The sequence below is a fragment of the Rhinopithecus roxellana genome, chromosome 1, assembly GCF_007565055.1.
Source record: "Rhinopithecus roxellana isolate Shanxi Qingling chromosome 1, ASM756505v1, whole genome shotgun sequence".
Taxonomy (NCBI): Eukaryota; Metazoa; Chordata; class Mammalia; order Primates; family Cercopithecidae; genus Rhinopithecus; species Rhinopithecus roxellana.
In genome coordinates this window covers 131,075,934-131,096,989 of record NC_044549.1, presented here as the reverse complement: position 1 = coordinate 131,096,989, position 21,056 = coordinate 131,075,934, and the positions used below count along the sequence as shown (strand labels likewise).

General features: G+C 44.9%; 1 protein-coding gene across 1 annotated transcript; it reads left to right on the top strand.

The window, feature by feature from the left end:
* Positions 1-1,388: 1,388 nt before the first annotated feature.
* Positions 1,389-20,343, top strand: HTR3C (5-hydroxytryptamine receptor 3C). The gene is given in 10 exon segments (XM_010366238.1): positions 1,389-1,455; positions 3,043-3,209; positions 3,669-3,713; positions 4,526-4,635; positions 5,214-5,383; positions 7,077-7,237; positions 8,077-8,281; positions 8,469-8,684; positions 8,791-8,958; positions 20,240-20,343. Coding segments are annotated over 10 exon segments (1,413 nt in total).
* Positions 20,344-21,056: the final 713 nt, after the last annotated feature.

Sequence of the window (21,056 nt, the reverse complement as noted above, 5' to 3'; positions counted from 1 at the left end):
CCAAGTCTCCAAATCAGGGAAGAAATTACTTGCAGAGCTGGTAGGTCTGAAGGACTGTGGCTACTGCAAACCTCAAATGGAATCCACTGCAGCCCCCTCCAGTTGCCTTCCTACTTTGGGCCTCTAAGTCATTCCTGCATTTTTCAGCACTTTCTACTTAGGGCTGTCCTGATCATCGATTCTGAACAAAGCTTCTTTTGTATTCTACATCTGGCCCTTCACCCTTTCTGCAAGGAAAAAGTGTCCAAGTCTTTCTGGAAATGTAGCTAAGATACTTGAAATAAAAATGCTCCAATTCATTCATTTGAGCCAATTTTTTTTTTAATAGGAATGTGGTGACATAAGACATAATATTAACACATGCCAATAATATTGATGTTAGCTGAGATTACTAGTTTACATTAACGATACGTATTAACACTATTGACAGCACAAAGTATTACTATCTTAATTTTATGACTTCTATTATCATGTAATCAATGCATAGCTTAAAAATTATATAGAGAACATTGGTTTGGGGAGAATAAATCAGAAAGGCAGAGACACTGTAAAGAGGAAATCTAGTTAGGGGCTACTGGAAAAGTACAGACACTAGATGATGAATGCATGAACCAAGCTTTATAATTTGGCCATTTGGAATAATTCCACTGTCAACAAAAGCTGTAAGATACTTTGGTAAGGGGGCCGGGCTTGGTGGCTCAGGCCTATAATTCCAGTACTTTGGGAGGCCGAGGTGGGCGGATCATGAGGTCAGGAGATGGAGACCATCCTGGCTAACACAGTGAAACCCCGTCTCTACTAAAAATACAAAAAAGTAGCCGGGCGTGGTGGCGGGTGCCTATAGTCCCGGCTACTCCGGAGGCTAAGGCAGGAGAATCACTTGAACCAGGGAGGTGGAGGTTGCAGTGAGCCGTGATGGTGCCACTGCACTCCAGCCTGGGCAACAGAGTGAAACTCTGTCTTAAAAAAAAAAAAAAAAAAAAAAAAGAGATACTTTGGTATTCATAACCAAATCACTAAGTATTGCCACCTTTCCAAATCTGCAGAGTTCCTGGTCTCAGAAGCACACAATCTTAATTTCCCCAGCCCACATTCTCTCATTAAGGTACGTTATTTTGTTTTGGATCTCAGCACACAGCTGCCAAATAGAATACTTCTCCCCCAGTGTCCGCCCAATTTTCTGCCTGCCTGGAGCCCGGAAGGTGCACCTGGGCAGAGCCAACACAGGACACTTGGTGGGACCTCTCTGGCCACAGGCTCTCACAGGGAGTGGTCACTTGCCATGAGTAGTATTCAAAGCCAGCAACCAAGGTGTGGTCTGAGCTCCTTTAAGCTCCAGGGTTTGGGGGGCTCCTGGTGAGTCCCCAGGGAAGAGTCCAGAAAGAAGAATGGAAGGAGGGTGGCCTGCAAGCGGGGGTGTCCTCCTCTGCCTCACTGTCAGTCTTCTGCTTCAAGGTAAGATGGGACAAGAACAGGGAAGACCAGAATGTGGTTCTGAGGGACACCTGGACTCACCTCTAGCACTTGGAGGGCATTCAGAATGAACGTGTTAAATATTTCTTCCATAATGTCTGTGTCCTGATTTCCTTTTGGTGACAGGTAGAAAAACATTTCACTGATGAGTACAAACAGACTTTCTCTATTCCTGCCTGCACAGGGATCTATCAAATCGTCTCATTTCACCACTTCTCCAATTCCACCTTTTCACCAACTTCTGATGCTCCTCTGCCTCAACCTCTTCCCCCCTCCTTGTCTCTGTTTCTCTTGATGTGATATCTATGAGAAGAGTAGCTGCTGATTTTAAACATGCCCTGAGGAAGGGGACAATCTGAGGTGGAAATGAGTAGATATTTTGCTTCCATGAAGTAATATTTGTTCCCAATCTGGGCACATACCTTAAATATTATGGAAAGAGATGGAGATAGAGAGAAGGAGGCAGAGAAAAGAACCATATAATGATGGCAAAGGGGCAAAGATGCCACTCAGGTGCTACCCAGATGGCTCCCTGGCCATGGCCAAGAGACAATATCTGCACCGGCCTCACTTTGTGGTTTTTTGGTTTTTGTTGTTGTTGATGTTGTTGTTTGTTTTTTGACATGCAGTCTCGCTCTGTCGCCCAGGCTGGAGTGCAATGGCGTGATCTCGGCTCACTGCAACCTCTGCCTCCCAGGTTCAAGTGATTCTCCTCCTGACTTAGCTTCCTGAATAGTTGGGATTACAGGCGCACGCCACCACGCCCAGCTGATTTTTGTATTTTTAGTAGAGATGGGGTTTCACCATGTTGGCCAGGATGGTCTTGATCTCTTGACCTTATGATCCACCCACCTCGGCCTCCCAAAGTGCTGGGATTACAGGCATGAGCCACCGCGCCTGGCACACCGGCCTCACTTTGTGACTGAACAAATGCTGTATGCTCAGTGATGTCATCTCGTGATCCCGATGCTAGAAATAACCCACGAGATAACTGAGGTCACTAAATCTGAGAAGAGAAAAATGAATGCATAGCACCAAGGTAAGCACCTAGTCAGATACCTACCACGTTTCCCATATCTACCTAGTAAGTGCAGTTGTGTAAAATGTCTCTTATCCTCTTGATAAATCAGTTCTTGCCTTCGGTAGACCTAAGATCCTAAGAGTTAGAGAGAGAAATGCATTAGCATCGATTTTTAGGTGACCTGGACCACAAGTTTTGGGCAGTTCTACTGCTAGGTGAGCCAAGAGCCTTGCGACAGGTACATTAAAGGACTCCTGGAAGTAGCTGCCATTGCACTTAAGCCAAGTTTCGTACAGATTTGGGCAAACTTTGCATGAGGATGAAACAATGGGAATGAGAATAGAGCCCTGACCTCAGCTCACCACATCCACTTCCACCATTTGCCTACCATCCTAACCCATCATCCCCAACCATGGCCTTGGGAGTCTTGGCATGGGAAGGAGGGGCTCACCTGCTCCTCTCAGTATATCCCCTATTTTGTCTCTCTGCAGAGAGACTCCAGCCCTGGAAATAGAGTCCCTCTCTCACGGAGTCTCTGCTCTCTATAGGAAAAGGCGACGCTTTTACCATCAATTGCTCTGGCTTTGACCAGCATGGGGTTGACCCTGCTGCCTTCCAAGTAGTGTTTGACAGAAAGGCCTTCTGTCCATTCACCAACTACAGCATCCCTACCCGTGTCAACATCTCCTTCACCCTGTCTGCCATCCTGAGAGTGGTGAGATTTAGTCCCTGCATCTTTCCCATGGCTTCTAATAAGGAACGAGGACCCTCTGCCCTGTCAACCCAACATGGCCCTGGCCCCGTGGTGAACAAGAGGTACCCTGGATGGATTTAACACATGTTAATGTGTTAAATGGTTTTCCTGTGCAATGGAAGTTAGATGGTTTTCCTATGCAATGGAGAAGCATGAAGAAGAATACTACAGTGATATTTTTTCAGGAAGCCATTTGTCTTTGAATCCTGTCGTTTCTAGAATTCTCTAGAAAAAAGTAGTCTGTATATTAATTAAAATCAGAATTGCCCGTAGACACAGGGGAAACAAGTGAGGAAAAGACAATTCAGCATCTGCAACAATGCCTAACCCAATAAATTAGTAAATATTGGTGGGAATATGAAGTGGACATGGGCCAAACCTTTTTACACTAATAATCCTGCATGGAAATTTCCTTGTCAGGATGCACAGCTCCAGCTGCTGACATCATTCCTGTGGATGGATTTGGTAAGGCAGATTCAACTATCTCCTTCCCACTTCATTTATAATTTTAAGCCTGAGGAGTTAGAAGTGACTTAAAGGGGCCAGGAGTGGTGGCTCACACCTGTAATCCCAGCACTTTGGGAGGCCAAGGCAGATGGATCACCTGAGGTCAGGAGTTTGAGACCAGCCTGGCCAACATGGTGAAACCCCATCTCTAATAAAAATACAAAAATTATCTGGGTGTGGTGGCAGGTGCCTGTAATCCTAGCTATTTGAGAAGCTGAGACAGGAGAATTGCTTGAACCGGGGAGGCAGAGGTTGCAGAGAGCCAAGATTGTGCCACTGCACCCCAGCCTAGGTGACAAGAGCGAAACTCCATCTCACACACACACACACAAAAGTGACTTAAGAGTTTTCTAGTTCAAACCTCTACCCAAAGTATAACTTTTTCTGGGATCTGGGACAAAATAACTCCATGTAGAATTGGACTCACCATGGGAACCCAAACCTCCCTGGGAATCTTAGGAAGGAAGAAATAGCAACTCAAAAAAAAAAAAAAAAAAAAAAAGGCTAAGTGGTTGCAGGCCAACATATTGGTGTGGTCCTAGCTCCAAGTGATTTTAGGCCATATTTAATATCTACCTGGCAAAAGGCTATCAAGGGGCACTTTTCTGGTGACACCTTGTTAAATCAAGAAAGGGGGGTTTAGGCTGTGGTCATTAGGGTCACAAATGGGAGTGGGAGGATCAAGGTGTAAAGAAGAATGGAAAGAGTGGGAGAGGCCAACAGGAGAAGCTCACCATCACTCACCTCTGTCCCTCACTGCCCTGATACAGGTGTGGGACAATCCTTTCATTAGTTGAAACCCAAAAGAGTGTGTTGGCATCAATAAACTCACAGTATTAGCTGAAAACCTGTGGCTCCCAGACATCTTCATCGTGGAATTGTGCGTATCCAGGCTGGGGAAGCCAGCATGAAACCTCATCTGCCGAGAACAGCCTAGGGTCAGCACAGGGCATGGGGCCACCAAAAGATTCAGGCACACAGTCTCGATGAACCGACTTCCACAAATCACTACAAGTAGAAGAGGCAAGAGAGTGACATTAAAGAAAGAGCCCAGGGCCAGGCGCGGTGGCTCACGCCTGTAATCCCAGCACTTTGGGAGGCCGAGGCAGGTGGATCACCTGAGGTCAGGAGTTCGAGACCAGCCTGACCAACATGGTGAAACCATATCTCTAATAAAAATACAAAATTAGCCAGGCTTGGTGGTGGGCGCCTGTGATTCCAGCTAATCGGGAGGCTGAGGCAGGAGAATTGCTTGAACCTGGGAGGCAGAGGTTGCAGTGAACCGAGATTGAGCCACTGAACTCCAGCCTGGGCAACAAGAGTGAAACTTTGTCTCAAAAACAAAAAATAAAAAAAAAGAGAAAGAGCCTAGAAGGAGAGCACAACAGGGGAGACCCCGGAAGGAAGGGAGACAAGAGCTGATTAAGCCTCCATCTCTTCCCTTCCTTCCCCAAACAGCATGGATGTGTCTCAGACGCCTTTGAGTCTCACTGCCTATATCAACAGTGAAGGTCAAATAAAGTACGATAAGCCAATGAGGGTGACCAGCATCTGCAACCTAGACATCTTCTACTTCCCTTTTGACCAACAGAACTGTACCTTCACCTTCAGTTCTTTCCTCCACACAGGTAAGTTTGACACATTTTGGTAGCTGTTTAAGATTCAGGGAAAGACATTTGAGTGGTGTAGTTATCGTTAGAAAAGGTTTTGGATCAGTGTTGATCCACTCTGGTGGCCTAACAAAGCTTTTTGAAAATACCAATAACTGTCCAGGCACAGCAGCTCACACTGTAATCTCAGCACTTTGGGAGGCAAAGGCGGGATGAATGCTTGTGCCCAGGAGTTTGAGACCAGCCTGGGCAACATAGTGAGACCTCGATCTCTACAAAATATAAAAAGAATTAGCCCCAGCTACTTGGGAGGCTGAGGCAGGAGGATCATTTGAGCCACAGAGGCTGAGGATACAGTGAGCTGTGATTGCACACTGCATTCCAGCCTGAGTGAGAGAGTGATACTCTGTTTTTAAAACAAAAAACAGGTCCAGGTGCGGTGGCTCATGTCTGTAATCCCAGCACTTTGGGAGACCGAGGCAGGCGGATCACAAGGTCAGGAGATTGAGACCATCCTGGCTAACACAGTGAAACCTTGTCTCTACTAAAAGTACAAAAAAAAAAAAAAAAAAAAAAAAAAATTAGCCAGGCGTGGTGGCAGACGGCTGTAGTCCCAGCTACTTAGGAGGCTGAGGTGGGAGAATGGTGTGACCTGGGAGGCAGAGCTTGCAGTGAGCCGAGATTGTGCCACTGCACTCCAGCCTGGGCAACAGAGCGAGACTTCATTTCCAAAAAGAAAAAAAAAAAAACAGGCCGGGCGCAGTGGCTCACATCTGTAATCCCAGCGCTTTGAGAGGCCAAGACGGGCAGATCATGAGGTCAGGAGATCCAGACCATCCTGGCTAACACAGTGAAACCCCGTCTCTACTAAATATACAAAAAATTAGCCAGTCATAGTGGCGGGCGCCTGTAGTCCCAGCTTCTAGGGAAGCTGAGGCAGGAGAATGGTGTGAAACTCGGGTGGGAGAGGTTGCAGTGAGCCGAGATGCACCACTGCACTCCAGCCTGGGCGACAGAGCGAGACTCTGTCTCAAAAACAAAACAAAACAAAAACAAAAACAAAATCCTAATAACTGCACATCACCCCAGATGCCGATTAAATTGTCCCAGGTGGGGCCCAGGTGATGCTAACATGCAGACAGGGTTAAGAACTGCTGCTTTACAAGCTGGGTGGCCCTTGTGCCAAATGAGGCCCAGCTGACTCTGAGCTGCTGCACACCTATAATTTTTAGCTCAAATCTTTTAACTCTAATAGCTAACACACTTAAAAATTGGTAAATTAATATAACTGAATGCCACCAGGTGTCACGGGGCAGATTTGGATAAACTAAAACCATCAAAATGGGCATGCATATCATTATTAAAATATTGAGCTCTTCAAGCTTGATTCCACTAAAACACCACCATACAACTGAGGGACTGAGAAGGAAAATAGGAATGACTCCAAAAGTTCTTGACTCACATTTGTCATATCCAATATTCCCATAATGAACTAGATTCACTCTTGTTTTCAACAACAAAAGAAATTAATGCTGCTGTCCACACACATATGAATTGCTAGTAGGTAACCCACTTCTGAGAAAACCAGAATACCCTGCTTTAAAAGGACAGGGGAAAATTTGTTTTAGAAGCTCAGTGGGGGAGGAATCCAATTTCTTGGGCAGGAGGCTTGGGAAAACGTCTGCAATGAACTGACCGGCCTCCCTTCCAGTGGACGGCATGCTGCTGGGCATGGACAAGGAGGTGTGGGAGATCACAGACACGTCTCGCAACGTCATCCGAACCCAGGGGGAGTGGGAGCTCTTGGGCATCAACAAGGCCACCCCAAAGATGTCCATGGGCAACAACCTATATGACCAGATCATGTTCTATGTGAGTCCAGGGGTCCCTGTTTGACTTCTGATCCCAGCAGCTTCGTGATTGTCCTCTTGACCTAATGCTCTTTGGGAAGTGAAAAAGAAGCTCCAGGCCAGGAGCCATGCATGGTTCACACCTGTAATCCCAACACTTTGGGAGGCCGAGGTGGGAGGATCACCTGAGGTCAGGAGTTCAAGACCAGCCTGGTCAACATGGTGAAACCCCGTCTCTACTAAAAAAAAAAAAAAATTAGCCAGGTGTGGTGGTACATGCCTGTAGTTCCAGCTACTTGGGAGGCTGAGACAGGAGAATCGCTTGATCCCAGGAGGTGGAGGCTGCAGTGAGCTGAGATAGTGCCCCTGCACTCCAGCCTGGGCAAGACAGTGAGACTCCATCTCAAAAAAAAAAAAAAGCTCCAGAGGGTTGGGTGCCTGCTCCCCACTGCCCCATCTACCTAATTACCCTGAAGCAGGATCCCCAAGGCCTCCCTCGCTCCCCATTCACCCACTCCTCATTCACCCGCTCCTGCTCTGGAGAGGGGAGGAATGGCTGGACTGTAATAAGCCCTGCCACTCAGAATGGAACAGCTCACCCCTACTGCTCACAATGACTTCAAGGGTCCACTTGCACCTAAAATTCTACAGTCATTGTGTTCCTAGTAGGTTAAAAATGAATGCAAATTAGACAACAAATCAGAGGCCCCTATGTAGACGAGCACAATTAAATGCGCAAATGTTACTTAAAAAGATCGTCCCCAGCAGCCTCACAGCACATTGGCAAGGATTAGGGATCAGATATACAAATTGAGCCCTCTGCCATCTATTTATTTGCCATCTTCTCTGGTCTCTCTCCAGGTGGCCATCAGGCACAAGCCCAGCCTCTACATCATAAACCTGCTGGTGCCCAGTAGCTTTCTGATTGCCATTGATGCCCTCAGCTTTTACCTGCCAGCAGAGAGCAAGAATCATGCCCCATTCAAGATAACGCTTCTGCTGGGCTGCAACGTCTTCCTGCTCATGATGAATGACTTGCTTCCTGCCAGTGGCACCCTCCTCATCAGTATGGCTCCTCCCACTTTCGGGAGGAGAAAAGGCACCCAGGGCCAGGGAGGAGGGCCAGGAGAAATGGCTGCTGCTCCACCGAAGGAAGGAAGGGGCTGTGAAAGAAGACTGGATTTAGGAAAGAGGCATGAGAATTACTTACAGATAAATTTGCCTTGTTTACTTATAATTTGTTCTGCCCTCAGATGTCTACTTCGCCCTGTCCCTCTCCCTGATGGTGGTCAGCCTGCTAGAGACCGTCTTCATTACCTACCTGCTGCACGTGGCCACCACCCAGCCCGCACCCATGCCTCTGTGGCTCCACTCCCTGCTGCTCCACTACACCAGCTCAGGGAGATGCTGTCCCACTGCGCCCCAGAAGGGAAATAAAGGCCTGGGTCTCACCCCCACCCACCTGCCTGGTGAGGGAAGTCAGCACTGCCCATACTCGCCCTTCACACTGGGCCCCACACTCCTCTAATCCTGTCCCCTTCCCACTTCGTGACTGAGCCTCTGTCCTCTCCACAGGCACAAAGGAGGCGGGGGAGTTAACAGGGAAGCAGCTGGGACCCAGAGAGACCGAGCTAGATGGGGGCTCAGGATGCACAAAGACCCAGCTAATGGAGCAGTGGGTGCAGTTCAGCCATGCGATAGACACCCTGCTCTTCCGCCTCTACTTGCTCGGCCACCTGATAGGTAGTTTTTCAATCATCATCCTCCCCCCACCCTCCATCCTCAAATAGGCCCCAGTGTCTATTGTTCCCTTCTTCATGTCCATGTGTATTCAGTATTTAGCTCCCGCTTATAAGTGGGAACATGAAGTATTTGGTTTTCTTTTTCTTTTTGAGATGGAGTCTCACTCTGTTGCCAGGCTGGAGTGCAGTGGCACGATCTCAGTTCACTGCAACCGCCACCTCCCCAGTTCAAGTGATTCTCCTGCCTCAGCCTCCCAAGTAACTGGGACTACAGGCGCCCACCAACATGCCCAGCTAACTTTTTGTATTTTCAATAGAGACAGGGTTTCACCATGTTGGCCAGGATGATCTCAATCTCCTGACCTCGTGATCCACCCGCCTCAGCCTCCCAAAGTGCTCAGACTACAGGCGTGAGCCAATGTGCCCGGCCTTTACAAGCACCCACCACTACGCCCAGCTAATTTTGTATTTTTAGTAGAGACAAGTTCTCACCATGTTGGTCAGGCTGGTCTCAAACTCCTGACCTCAGGTGATCCAGCTGTCTCGGCCTGTGAAAGTGTTGGGATTACAGGCCTGAGCCACTGCGCTTGGCAGTACTTAGTTTTCTGTTCCCATGTTAATTCTCTTAAGATAAGGCCTCCAGCTCCAACCATGCTTCTGCAAAGGCCATTATCTCCTTTTTTATGACTGTGTAGTATTCCATGTGCACATGCACCGTATTTTCTTTATCCAGTCCACCATTGATGTGCTTCTAGGTTGATTCCATGTCTGCTATTGTGAATAGTCCTACAATGAACATACATTTGCATGTGTCTTTATGGTAGAATGATTTACATTCATTTGAGTATATATCTGTGATAGAATTGCTGGGTCAAATGGTAGCTCTATTTTAAGTTCTTTGAGAAATCTCCACACTGCTTTCCACAGTGGCTGAACTAATTTACATTACCACCAGCAGCATACACATGTTCTCTTTCCTCCACAACCTCTCCAGCATCTGTTATTTTTTTCCGACTTTTACATAACAGCCAATCTGACTGGAGTGAGATGATATGTCATTGTAGTTTGGATTTGCATTTCCCTAACGCTTAGTGATATTGAGCATTTTCTCACATGCTTCTTGGCCACACATGTGTCTTCTTTTGAGAAGTGAATACAGCCTTGTTGAATGAGTAAATGTGTGAATGAATGCTAGCCAGCCAAAATCCACATTTTACTAGCTCTAACTGTAAATCCCTTCCCAACATATTTTATTTTCTTTATCGAATGTGGAAAATTAACGCAACACATCTTCATGTGTCAACTATCTCTGAGTTCTTGGAGATGTTACTTATATCCTGGCAAAGGCATTTCTGATATCAGATTCTCTTGTTTCCTTCTTTCCATTACTTGGAACGTATTTCCCACTCAGAAACTCAATTGGTTTTTGCCAATAACTTAAAATGAAGAATGTCTATTAAGCCATTGAGGAATTTCAAATTTCTTAAGATCACTTTTTTATCATTTATTTTCCTTCCCCATTTCCACGTTTATATTTCTCTAGATGTCATCTTGCGATTTTTTTCATACATATGCAACTTGAGGTTTTCCGTGCTAAGACTTTTGTTTGACAATGCCCTTTGCAAAAGAACATTCTGCTGATATGTTCAGGTGGAAGTGAGACTTGTGGGGTAAAACATGACCTGACAATGAGGCAAATATATTAAACTACTACTAGCCAACACAGGTCAGCAGGAACATTAGCGGTGTTTCACAATTTGGGAGGGAATGGTTCTGGTTTCTGATATCTCTCATTTTAAAAAAGAGAAAATGAGGGGTGTAGTGGCTCATGCGTGTAATCCCAAAACTTTGGAAGGCCTCAGCAGGAGGATTACTTCAGCCCAGGAGTTTGAGATCAGCCTGGGCAATATAACAAGACTTCTTCTCTACAACAGTGACAACAACAAACAAAAATCAGCTGGGCATGGTGGCGTGTGCCTGCAGTCCCAGCTACTTGAGGGGCTGAGGTGGGAGGATCGCTTGAGCCCAGGAGGTCTACAGTGCAGTGCGCTGTGATCGCCCCACTGCACTCCAGCCTTGGCGACAGAGTGAGACTCCATCTCAATAAAGAAATAAATAAATATACACACTTGCGTGCGCGCACACACACACACACAGTAGCCCTTGTGATCATAACTTTATTTTTTGTCCTCTATTTTTTATTAAAAACTTCTGTAGGTGTGTACATTGGAAATTTATGAACTCTGTAAAAATCAGACAATTGGCCCTGGATACACTACTCTCATCAAATGCTTGATTATTGTCTAACTTCTTGGGTAATTTCTTCTCATGTTCCACTCTTTCCTTTCCTTGGCAGCATCTAGGGTCATGCTCACAACCTCTTCACGTCTCATTGTTTATTTTCTTTCTTTCTTTCTATTTTTTTTTTTTCCCATGGAGTCTTGCTCTGTCTGCCAGACTGGAGTGCAGTGACGCGATCTTCGCTCACTGCAACCTCCGCCTCCCAGGTTCAAGTGATTCTCCTGCCTCAGCATCCCAAGTAGCTGGGATTACAGGCATCTGCCACCAGGCCTGGCTAATTTTTTTTTTTTTTTAGTAGGGACGGGGTTTCACCATGTTGCTCAGGCTGGTTTTGAACTCCTGACCTCTGGTGATCCAGCCGCCTCGGCCTCCCAAAGTGTTGGGATTACAGGCGTAAGCCACCATGCCTAGCCTATTTTCTTACTATTTAAATAATTCTCAGAAGACTTTCTCCAAGAATAATTTCTTCCTACTTATTCTTTCGGTAGTTCATATATCTGACCATTCTTATGGTATGTTTTTTGGGTTTTTTTGTTTTTTTGTTTTGTTTTGTTTTGTTTTGTTTTGTTTTGAAACAGAGTCTCACTCCGTCGCCCAGGCTGGAGTGCAATGGTGTGATCTTGGCTCACCGCAACCTCTGCTTCCTGGGTTCAAGCAATTCTCCTTCTACAGCCTCCCGACTAGCTGGGATTACAGGTGTGCACCACAATGCCCAACTAATTTTTTAAATATTTTTAGTGGAGACAGAGTTTTGCCATGTTGGCCAGACTGGTCTCTAACTCCTGACCTCAAGTGATCCACCTGCCTCGGCCTCCCTAAGTGCTGGAATTACAGGCATGAGCCACCACGTCTGGCATCTTAGGGTATGTTTTTGTCTCATCATTATCTTTGATTCCTTCCATCTTCTAGAAATCCAAAATGTCTATGGACAATACCGTATTTCACACTTATCCCCTCTCTTCTTTCATCTTTATTTGTTTATCTGAAAACCAAGCTCATCTGTCTGCTCTTCACCACTACTCCCTCTCCCTCTCTCCTTCCTCCATTACTCTTCCTGACTTTTTCCTTTTCTTTTTCTTTTCTTTTTTCTTTTTTTTTTTTTTTTGAGACAGTTTCACTCTTGTTGTCCAGGCTGGAGTACAGTGGCACAATCTTGGCTCACTGCAACCTCTGCCACCCGGGTTCAAGTGATTCTCCTGCTCAGTCTCCCAAGTAGCTGGGATTACAGGCACCTGCCACTGTACCTGGCTAATTTTTTGTAGTTTTTGTAGAGACGGGGTTTTACCATGTTGGCCAGGCTGATCTTGAACTCCTGACTTCGTGATCCACCCTCCTCAGCCTCCCAAAGTGCTGGGATTACAGGCATGAGCCACTGTGCCTGGCCCCTGTATTTTTCCTTATATCAACCCTTTCACTATCATTTCTCCTTAATGATTTCACTAGCTTGTTGCAAACCTGTCATCCACATCTGGCATTTAGGAAAACTCGTCTATATCATCATCCTTAATAATTCAAAGGTGATGCTCATGATATTGATTATTCCATATATATGGCATAGATGTCAAAATCTATACAAAATAAGTAGCACTTAAAATACACTATGACGGCCAGGCACGGTGGCTCATGCCTGTAATCCTAGCACTTTGGGAGGCCGAGGGGGGCGGATCACCTGAGGCCAGGAGTTTGAAACCAGCCTGACCAATATGGTGAAACCCCGTCTTTACTAAAATACAAAAAATTAGCCGAGCGTGGTGGCGGGTGCCTATAATCCCAGCTACTCAGGAGGCTAAGGCAGGAGAATTGCTTGAACCTGGGAGGCAGAGGCTGCAGTGAGCCAAGGTCGGGCCACTGCACTTCAGCCTGGGTGATCAAGTGAGACTCCTTCTCAAAAATAAATAAATAAATAAAAATAAAAAATAAACAAAATAAAATACACCATGAGAATGTTCAACTACATGTGAGGCCATCTGTTGCAAGGAACACCGGGAGGTTTACAGCTTCTTACAAGCAAGCATGATGACTTATAAAGGCACAACTCAGGAGATAGAAGATAAACACAATTAGGAAATAAGTCATTCTTTAAGATTCTTCCCTTCAGGGTAACTTGGTAATTCTGTCAACTTATCCAAAGCCAACATTTTCCAGATCTGGGTCCCTTTTTACTCCCTAGCTTTTGCTACACACTTTGTTTTTTTGGGGGAGACAGAATCTTGCTCTGTCGCCCAGGCTGGAGTGCAGTGGTGTGATCTCGGCTCACTGTAACCTCCGCCTCCCAGATTCAAGTGATTCTTGTGCCTCAGTCTCCCGAATAGCTGGGATTACAGGCGTGTACCACCACATCGGCTAATTTTTGTATATATATATTTCTTTTTTTTAGTAGAGACGGGGTTTCACCATGTTGGCCAGGCTGGTCTCTAACTAGTGACCTAGGTAATTCACCCACCTCGGCTTTCCAAAGTGCTGGAATTACAGGCGTGAGTCACTGCACCCGGCCGTGATCCTTTCTTTCCTTTCCTTCTTCTTTTTTTTTTTCTTTTGAGATGGAGTCTCGCTCTGTCACCCAGGCTGGAGTGCATTGGTGCCATCTCAGCTCACTGCAAGCTCCGCCTTCTGGGTTCAAGCCATTCTCCCACCCCAGCCTGCCAAGTAGCTGGGACTACAGGTGCCCACCACCGCGCCCAGCTAATTTTTTTTTTTTTTGTATTTTTGTATTTTTGGTAGAGACAGGGTTTCACCGTGTTAACCAGGATGGTCTCGATCTCCTGACCTTGTGATCCGCTCGCCTCAGCCTCCCAAAGTGCTGGGATTACAGGCGTGAGCCACTGCGCCCGGCTAGCTGGTTCTTTTCTTATTTCTTTTCTTTTCTTCTTTCCTTCTTTCTTTCTTTCTTCCTCCTTCCTTCCTTCTTTCCCTCCCTTCCTCCCTCCTTCTTTCTTTCCCTCCCTCCCTCCCTCCCTCCCTTCCTTCCTTCCTTCCATCCTTCCTTCCTTCCTTCAAGGAGTCTCACTCTGTAGCCCAACCTGAAGTGCTATGGTGTGCAAGGGCGTGATTTCGGCTCACTGCAACCTCTGCCTCCCAGGCTCAAGCAGTTCTCTTGCCTCAGTCTCCCAAGTATCTGGGATTACAGGCGCCTGCCACCACTCCCGACTAATTTTTTGTATTTTAGTAGAGACGGGGTTTCACCATGTTGAATAGTTCACGAACTCCTGACCTCAGGTGATCTGCCCACCTTGGCCACCCAAAGTACTGGGATTATAGGAATGAGCCACTGCGCATGGGCTCCACACTTTTTAATCATACTCTTCACTAGACACCAGGGGAGCCGTAGTTCTATCTGCTTGCCTACTTTCTACTCTGGCAAAAGTGAAAAGCATACCCCTTGTCTATATCCTCCTACTTGCTAAGCAAAGATCTACTTAGATCCCCAGTTTGAGGGATCTTAAAAGTACTTTCTTTTAACTCTTCTCTGCCTTACAGCAGATTCCATCTTTCATGCATTATCTGAGCCACTCCGAGACACTTAGTCACCCAAAGCAGTTTCTTATTTCAACATTCAATCATTCTTTTTTTTTTTTTTTTTTTGAGACAGTATTTCACTCGTGTTGCCCAGGCTAGAGTGCAATAGCACGATCTCGACTCACTGCAACCTCTGCCTTCCGGGTTCAAGCGATTCTCCTGCCTCAGCCTTCGGAGAAGCTGGGATTAACGGCGCCCGCCACCACACTCGGCTAATTTTTGTATTTTTTAGTAGAGACAGGGTTTCACCATGTTGGCCAGGTTGGTCTCTAACTCCTGAGCTCAAGTGATTCACCTGCCTTGGCCTCCCAAAGTGCTGGGATTACAGGTGTGAGCCACCGTGCCCAGCCTACATTCAGTCATTCTTAACCCATATTTTGAATCATTAATCCAGTCTTTTAATATACTAGGTGCAACACACAGTGGGCATACCAAAACATCAGATGCAACAAGAAAAGTTTTTGTTCCATCACTGATTATTTTTTAAATGTTTTATTTGAACTTTTTTTTTGCAATATAACACATGTACAGAAAAGTATGCAAATCATATAGGTCAATGAATTATTCACTCTGAATTATTAATATGGACCACATCTGTATAACCACCACCCAAGTAAAGAAATAGACCAACTCTTGGGAAAACCCCCTTTGGGACAATCATTGTCTTATTCATACTTTCCAAAGCTAGTCACTAACCTGACATCTAAATTAGTTTAGCCAGTTTTCAGATTTTGTATAAATGGTATTACAGTATTATTCTTTTGTGTCTGACTTTATTCACTCAAAATTATGTTTGTGAGATTTATCCATGTTGCTGTGAGTGCTAAGTTTGTTCATAGTCATCGTCGTATAGTTTTCCACTTTATTTTTTGACTAGCAATTATAGTCTTATTTGTGGAACTAACTTACTCAATCTTACATTAGATTCAAGTCATCACTCATTAAAATCACTGCTCATTTATTGATGTTAAAAGAACATTGGCAGATTGTCTTCAGCCATGCCTGAAACTAGAGAAATTAATTTTACTTGCTTATCTTCCCTTTATATTTTCAGTTCTATGCATTTGGGTGTGATACCTTCAATCGTTTTTGTAAGAAGGAGGGAATGAATAAGCTAGTAAATACAGACATTCAAAGACCGCAGATGTAACACTGAAGAACTGCCAAGTTTTAAATATTTTTGCAATACCAGTTACTACATTAAGATGATCAACAAACTTATAGATGAACTGTATTTCAAATGTTAATTGATAAAATCAATAGTTTGGAATTCAGAACATGCTTTCCATAGAAACACATTTTAAGCAGTATTCAATAAACAAATTAGAATATTTAAAAGTCTATTTAACCCACAAGGCATCTGAAATGCCATATATGTGCAATAAAAAAAAAAGTCAAATAAGTTAAAATGCTGTTTCAAAACTGAAAATGAAACAAGTCAAATCAATAAAATGGGATAAAAAATTGTAAATTTTTATGTTTGAGGAAAAGCAGACTTGGTTAGAGGAGACTGGAGTTGGTGCCCAGTGAGAGAACACATGGCATGCACCCAGGCGAGGTCAACCAGCTAGGTCCCAAATCAACCATCCAAACCAATCCCACTCCACCCCACATATCCATTCCAAGGTGCCTAAGTATCCACCTATGGCCCTAGTCCGGACAAACGCCAGCCCTGAGGGAGAGAGGTAGATCAAAGTAGACACGGAATTTCTACAACTCCCACCGTGTCTTTCCTCACCCCCAACCACAAGAGTCTAAAAATATGGTGGAGATAAACCCAATGATGAAACAGTAGTCAGAGAAAAATCAGACAAACTTAGAGCCAAACTACAAGTAAGAGTCACGTTCCAAAAGAAAAGACCTAAGGGAAAGCCATGAAATCCAGATAGAGCAAACTTTAAAAATGAAATCATAGAAGAAAGAAGGAGGACTTTTAAAATCTTAACATGGGCTCTAAAGAAATAAAAATTTTAAAAAAATCTTAACATGGGAAATACCTTTCTAACTATTAAAAAAAAAAAACCATAAAAGAGAAGATTGATAGATCTGACTACAAAAACCAATAAAGCAACATAAACAAAATCAAAAGACCAACCAGACCAGGTATGGTGGCTCACACCTGTAATCCTAGCATTTTGGGAGGCCGAGGCGGGCCAATTTCTTGAGGCCAGGAGTTTGAGACCAGCCTGGCCAATGTGATGAAACCCCATCTCTACTAAAAATACAAAAATTAGCCAGGAGTGGTGGCTCATGCCTGTAATCCCAGCTACTCAGGAGGCTGAGGCAGGAGAATCACTTGAACCCAGGAGTTGGAGGTTGCAGTGAGCCGAGATTACACCATTGCACTCCAGCCTGGGCAGCAGAGTGAGACTCCACCTTAAAAAAAAAAAAGACAAACCAGAAACTGGAAAAAAATAGACACAACTCATATGACATATATATAAAGAGCTCCTGTCAATCAAATAGAAAAATTACCATACAATAGAGAAATGAACACATGGCACATACAGCATTCAACCTTCACAGAAAAGAAAATACGGATAACAATAAACATTCTGAACCACCAATTTTCAAAAGATGTTCTGTATTCTAGGAACTAAAGCAAGATACTGCATTACTTATTCTGTCTCTGGTGGTCTTAAAGACCCCTAAGGATCCTATAAGTTTCTTCAGATCACCACTCCTAACTAACTAGTGCCATGGAGCAACTTGGTTGAGTCTGTCCTGGCTCTGTGGACACTCTACTGTCCGCTATGGTAGCCACTGGCCACATGTGGCTATTTAGATTAAAATTAATAAATCAAAATGAAATAAAATTTAAAAATCAGTTCCTTAGTTGCACTAGGCACATTTCGAGTACTCACTGGTTATATTTAGCTAGTGGCTACTATAATGGATAGTACAGATATGGACCACTTCCTCCATCACAGAAAATTCTACTTGACAGCACTGATCTAGAAATAGACTTTTTTTTTAATTTTTTTTTTTTTTTTTATTATACTTTAAGTCCTAGGGTACATGTGCATAACGTGCAGGTTTGTTACATATGTATACTTGTGGCATGTTGGTGTGCTGCACCCATCAACTCGTCAGCACCCATCAATTCATCATTTATATCAGGTATAGCTCCCAATGCAATCCCTCCCCCCTCCCCATGATAGGCCCCGGTGTGTGATGTTCCCCTTCCCGAGTCCAAGTGATGTCATTGTTCAGTTCCCACCTATGAGTGAGAACATGTGGTGTTTGGTTTTCTGTTCTTGTGATAGTTTGCTAAGAATGATGGTTTCCAGCTGCATCCATGTCCCTACAAAGGACGCAAACTCATCCTTTTTTATGGCTGCATAGTATTCCATGGTGTATATGTGCCACATTTTCTTAATCCAGTCTGTCACAGATGGACATTTGGGTTGATTCCAAGTCTTTGCTATTGTGAATAGTGCCGCAATAAACATACGTGTGCATGTGTCTTTATAGCAGCATAATTTATAATCCTTTGGGTATATACCCAGTAGTGGGATGGCTGGGTCATATGGTACATCTAGTTCTAGATCCTTGAGGAATCGCCATACTGTTTTCCATAATGGTTGAACTAGTTTACAATCCCACCAACAGTGTAAAAGTGTTCCTTAGAAATAGACTTTTAAAGTAAATATCTGACACTTTAGCTCACTTAATCCTTCTTTTTTTTGTTTTGTTTTGTCTTGTTTTTGAGATGGAGTTTCACTCTTGTTGCCTAGGCTGGAGTGCAATGGTGCAATCATTGGTTCACTGCAACCTCCACCTCCCGAGTTCAAGTAGATTCTCCTGCCTCAGCCTCCCAAATGACTGGGATTACAGGCACATGCCACCGTGCCTGGCTAATTTTTGTATTTTTAGTGTAGATGGGGTTTCACCATGTTAGCCAGGCTGGTCTTGAACTCCTGGCATCAAGAGATCCACCTGCCTCAGCCTCCCAAAGTGTTGGGATTACAGGCGTGAGCCACCACACTGGCCACTTAATCCTTCTTTAGCCTTGAAATTTTAAATATACATGAATTTTTTTTCTCATCCGTATTTTCTTTTTTAAATTTTTTTATTTGGAAACAGAGTCTCATTCTATCACCCAGGCTAGAGTGCAGTGGCGTGATCTCAGCTCACTACAATCTCCGCCTCCCAGGTTCAAGAGATTCTCGTGCCTCAGCCTTCCCAGCTGGGATGACAGGCATGTACCACCAAGCCTGGCTAATTTTTATATGTTTAATAGAGATGAGGTTTCACCATGTAGGCCAGGCTGGGCTCGAACTCCCGGTCTCAAGTAATCCACCTGCCTCGGCCTCCCAAAGTGCTGGCATTACAGGCATGAGCCACTGTGCCCAGGCTTCCTCCATATTTTTGAAATTTCCTATAATAAACATGTGATCTACAGTTTCTATAATGATCATTTTTTAAAGGGAAGAAAGTTATAAAAATATCATTATATCAAATTAATAAAAGAAAAATGCAAGGGAAAAGTTTTAGCTCTCTGAGCAATCCAGAGGTTTTATAGCAAGAAAGACATTTCTCGATTTGGAAATCAGGCTGCCCACACATAGCAATTATTTATAACTGACACCTCATCTTTCCAAGACTCACTTTTCTCCTTTTTTTTTTTTTTTTTTTTTGAGACGGAGTCTCGCTGTGTCGCCCAGGCTGGAGTGCAGTGGCGCAATCTCGACTCACTGCAAGCTCCGCCTCCCGGGTCTCCCGCCTCAGCCTCCGAGTAGCTGGGACTACAGGCGCCCGCCACCTCGCCCGGCTAGTTTTTTTTGTATTTTTAGTAGAGACGGGGTTTCACCATGTTAGCCAGAATGGTCTTGCTCTCCTGATCTCGTGATCCACCCGCCTTGGCCTCCCAAAGTGCTGGGATTACAGGCTTGAGCCACCGCGCCCGGCCACTTTTCTCCTTTTTTATACATTATCACTAGCTTGAGTTTTCTCTTTCTTTACTAGAATTAAAAGAAATCCCTCCCCCCCATTAAAAATAATAACAGGCTGGGCACGGTGGCTCATGTTTGTAATCCCAGCACTTTGGGAGGCCAAGGCAGGCAGATCACCTGAGGTGAGGAGTTCGATACCAGCCTGGCCAACATGATGAAACCCCATCTCTACTAAAAATACAAAAAGTAGCTGGGCATGGTGGTGGGCACCTGTAATTCCAGCTACTTGGGAGGCTGAGGCAGGAGAATCGCTTGAACCCGGGGGGCGGAGGTTGCAGTGAGCTGAGATCACACCATTGCACTATAGCCTGGGTGACAGAGCAAGACTCTGTCTCAAAAATAAATAAATTAATTAATTAATCAGCAACAACAATAATAACTCTTTCCTGCAACTCACCTGGTGTTTATTCTTCTTTTCTGAGTTTCAAACACAAAGGAGAGGAAGGTTCAGAAGAGAACAACCCTTGCTTCCCAGTTATCAGCTCTTACCTCCTCCTCCTCTTTATCCAGCTAAAACAGATGTTCCAGGGTTGAGGGGCTACTTTAAGTTCCCTCACGGCTACAGCCTCCTGTCCTCTCCAGTCCCTGGGCCTTCCAGAAATGGAGGTCAGTAACTCCTCTGGGAGTATGCCTTGGAAGTAGAGGGATTTGGTCTTCCTTTTCCAGGCCATCTGCGGATCAGTCGCCTCCAACCTTTACCAGTCTGTTAGCAGGGATGGGATGATGTGCCAGTCTACACAAGCCATCAGCTCAGGCATTCTTCCCAGACGATCTGCAGCATGACCCCAGGCCAGAAGCTGGAAATAAATGCCCCAGGCCCAAACATACTGAGACAACTCCATGCCTCAGCACTCACCCACCGTGCAGCTGAGCACAGGCCTGAAACTTTAGTGAAAACACAATGTTGGTGGGGAGAAAAGCCTTATTTTCCCATCAATCAACCACAAGTATGAGGGAAGAAAAGTGTGAGGTTCCTTTCTCAACAGGCCCATGAGCTGGGCAGGATCAGTCAGTAGAGAAGACAGCACCACCTGCCTTTCAGTAAATGTTTGATTATTAACCATCCAATGCATGAGTGGATGAGTTCATACTTTTGTATCAGGAAGGACTGTCAGGAGATGTATTTTTCATTTTCCTTGAGCTCTCTGGACAGCTTCTTGAGGATCCCCTATGATGATGGATTATGCCGGACTGTCCAGGAGCATGTGGACAGAGCCACTCAGAGGCAGAAGATAGCACCTGGGTTGCTCAGACTCTGCCATATTCACTGAGAAACGGCCACCTGGGTCCCCCGGCTCTTCCTCACTAGGTACAGCCTTCTCTTTCT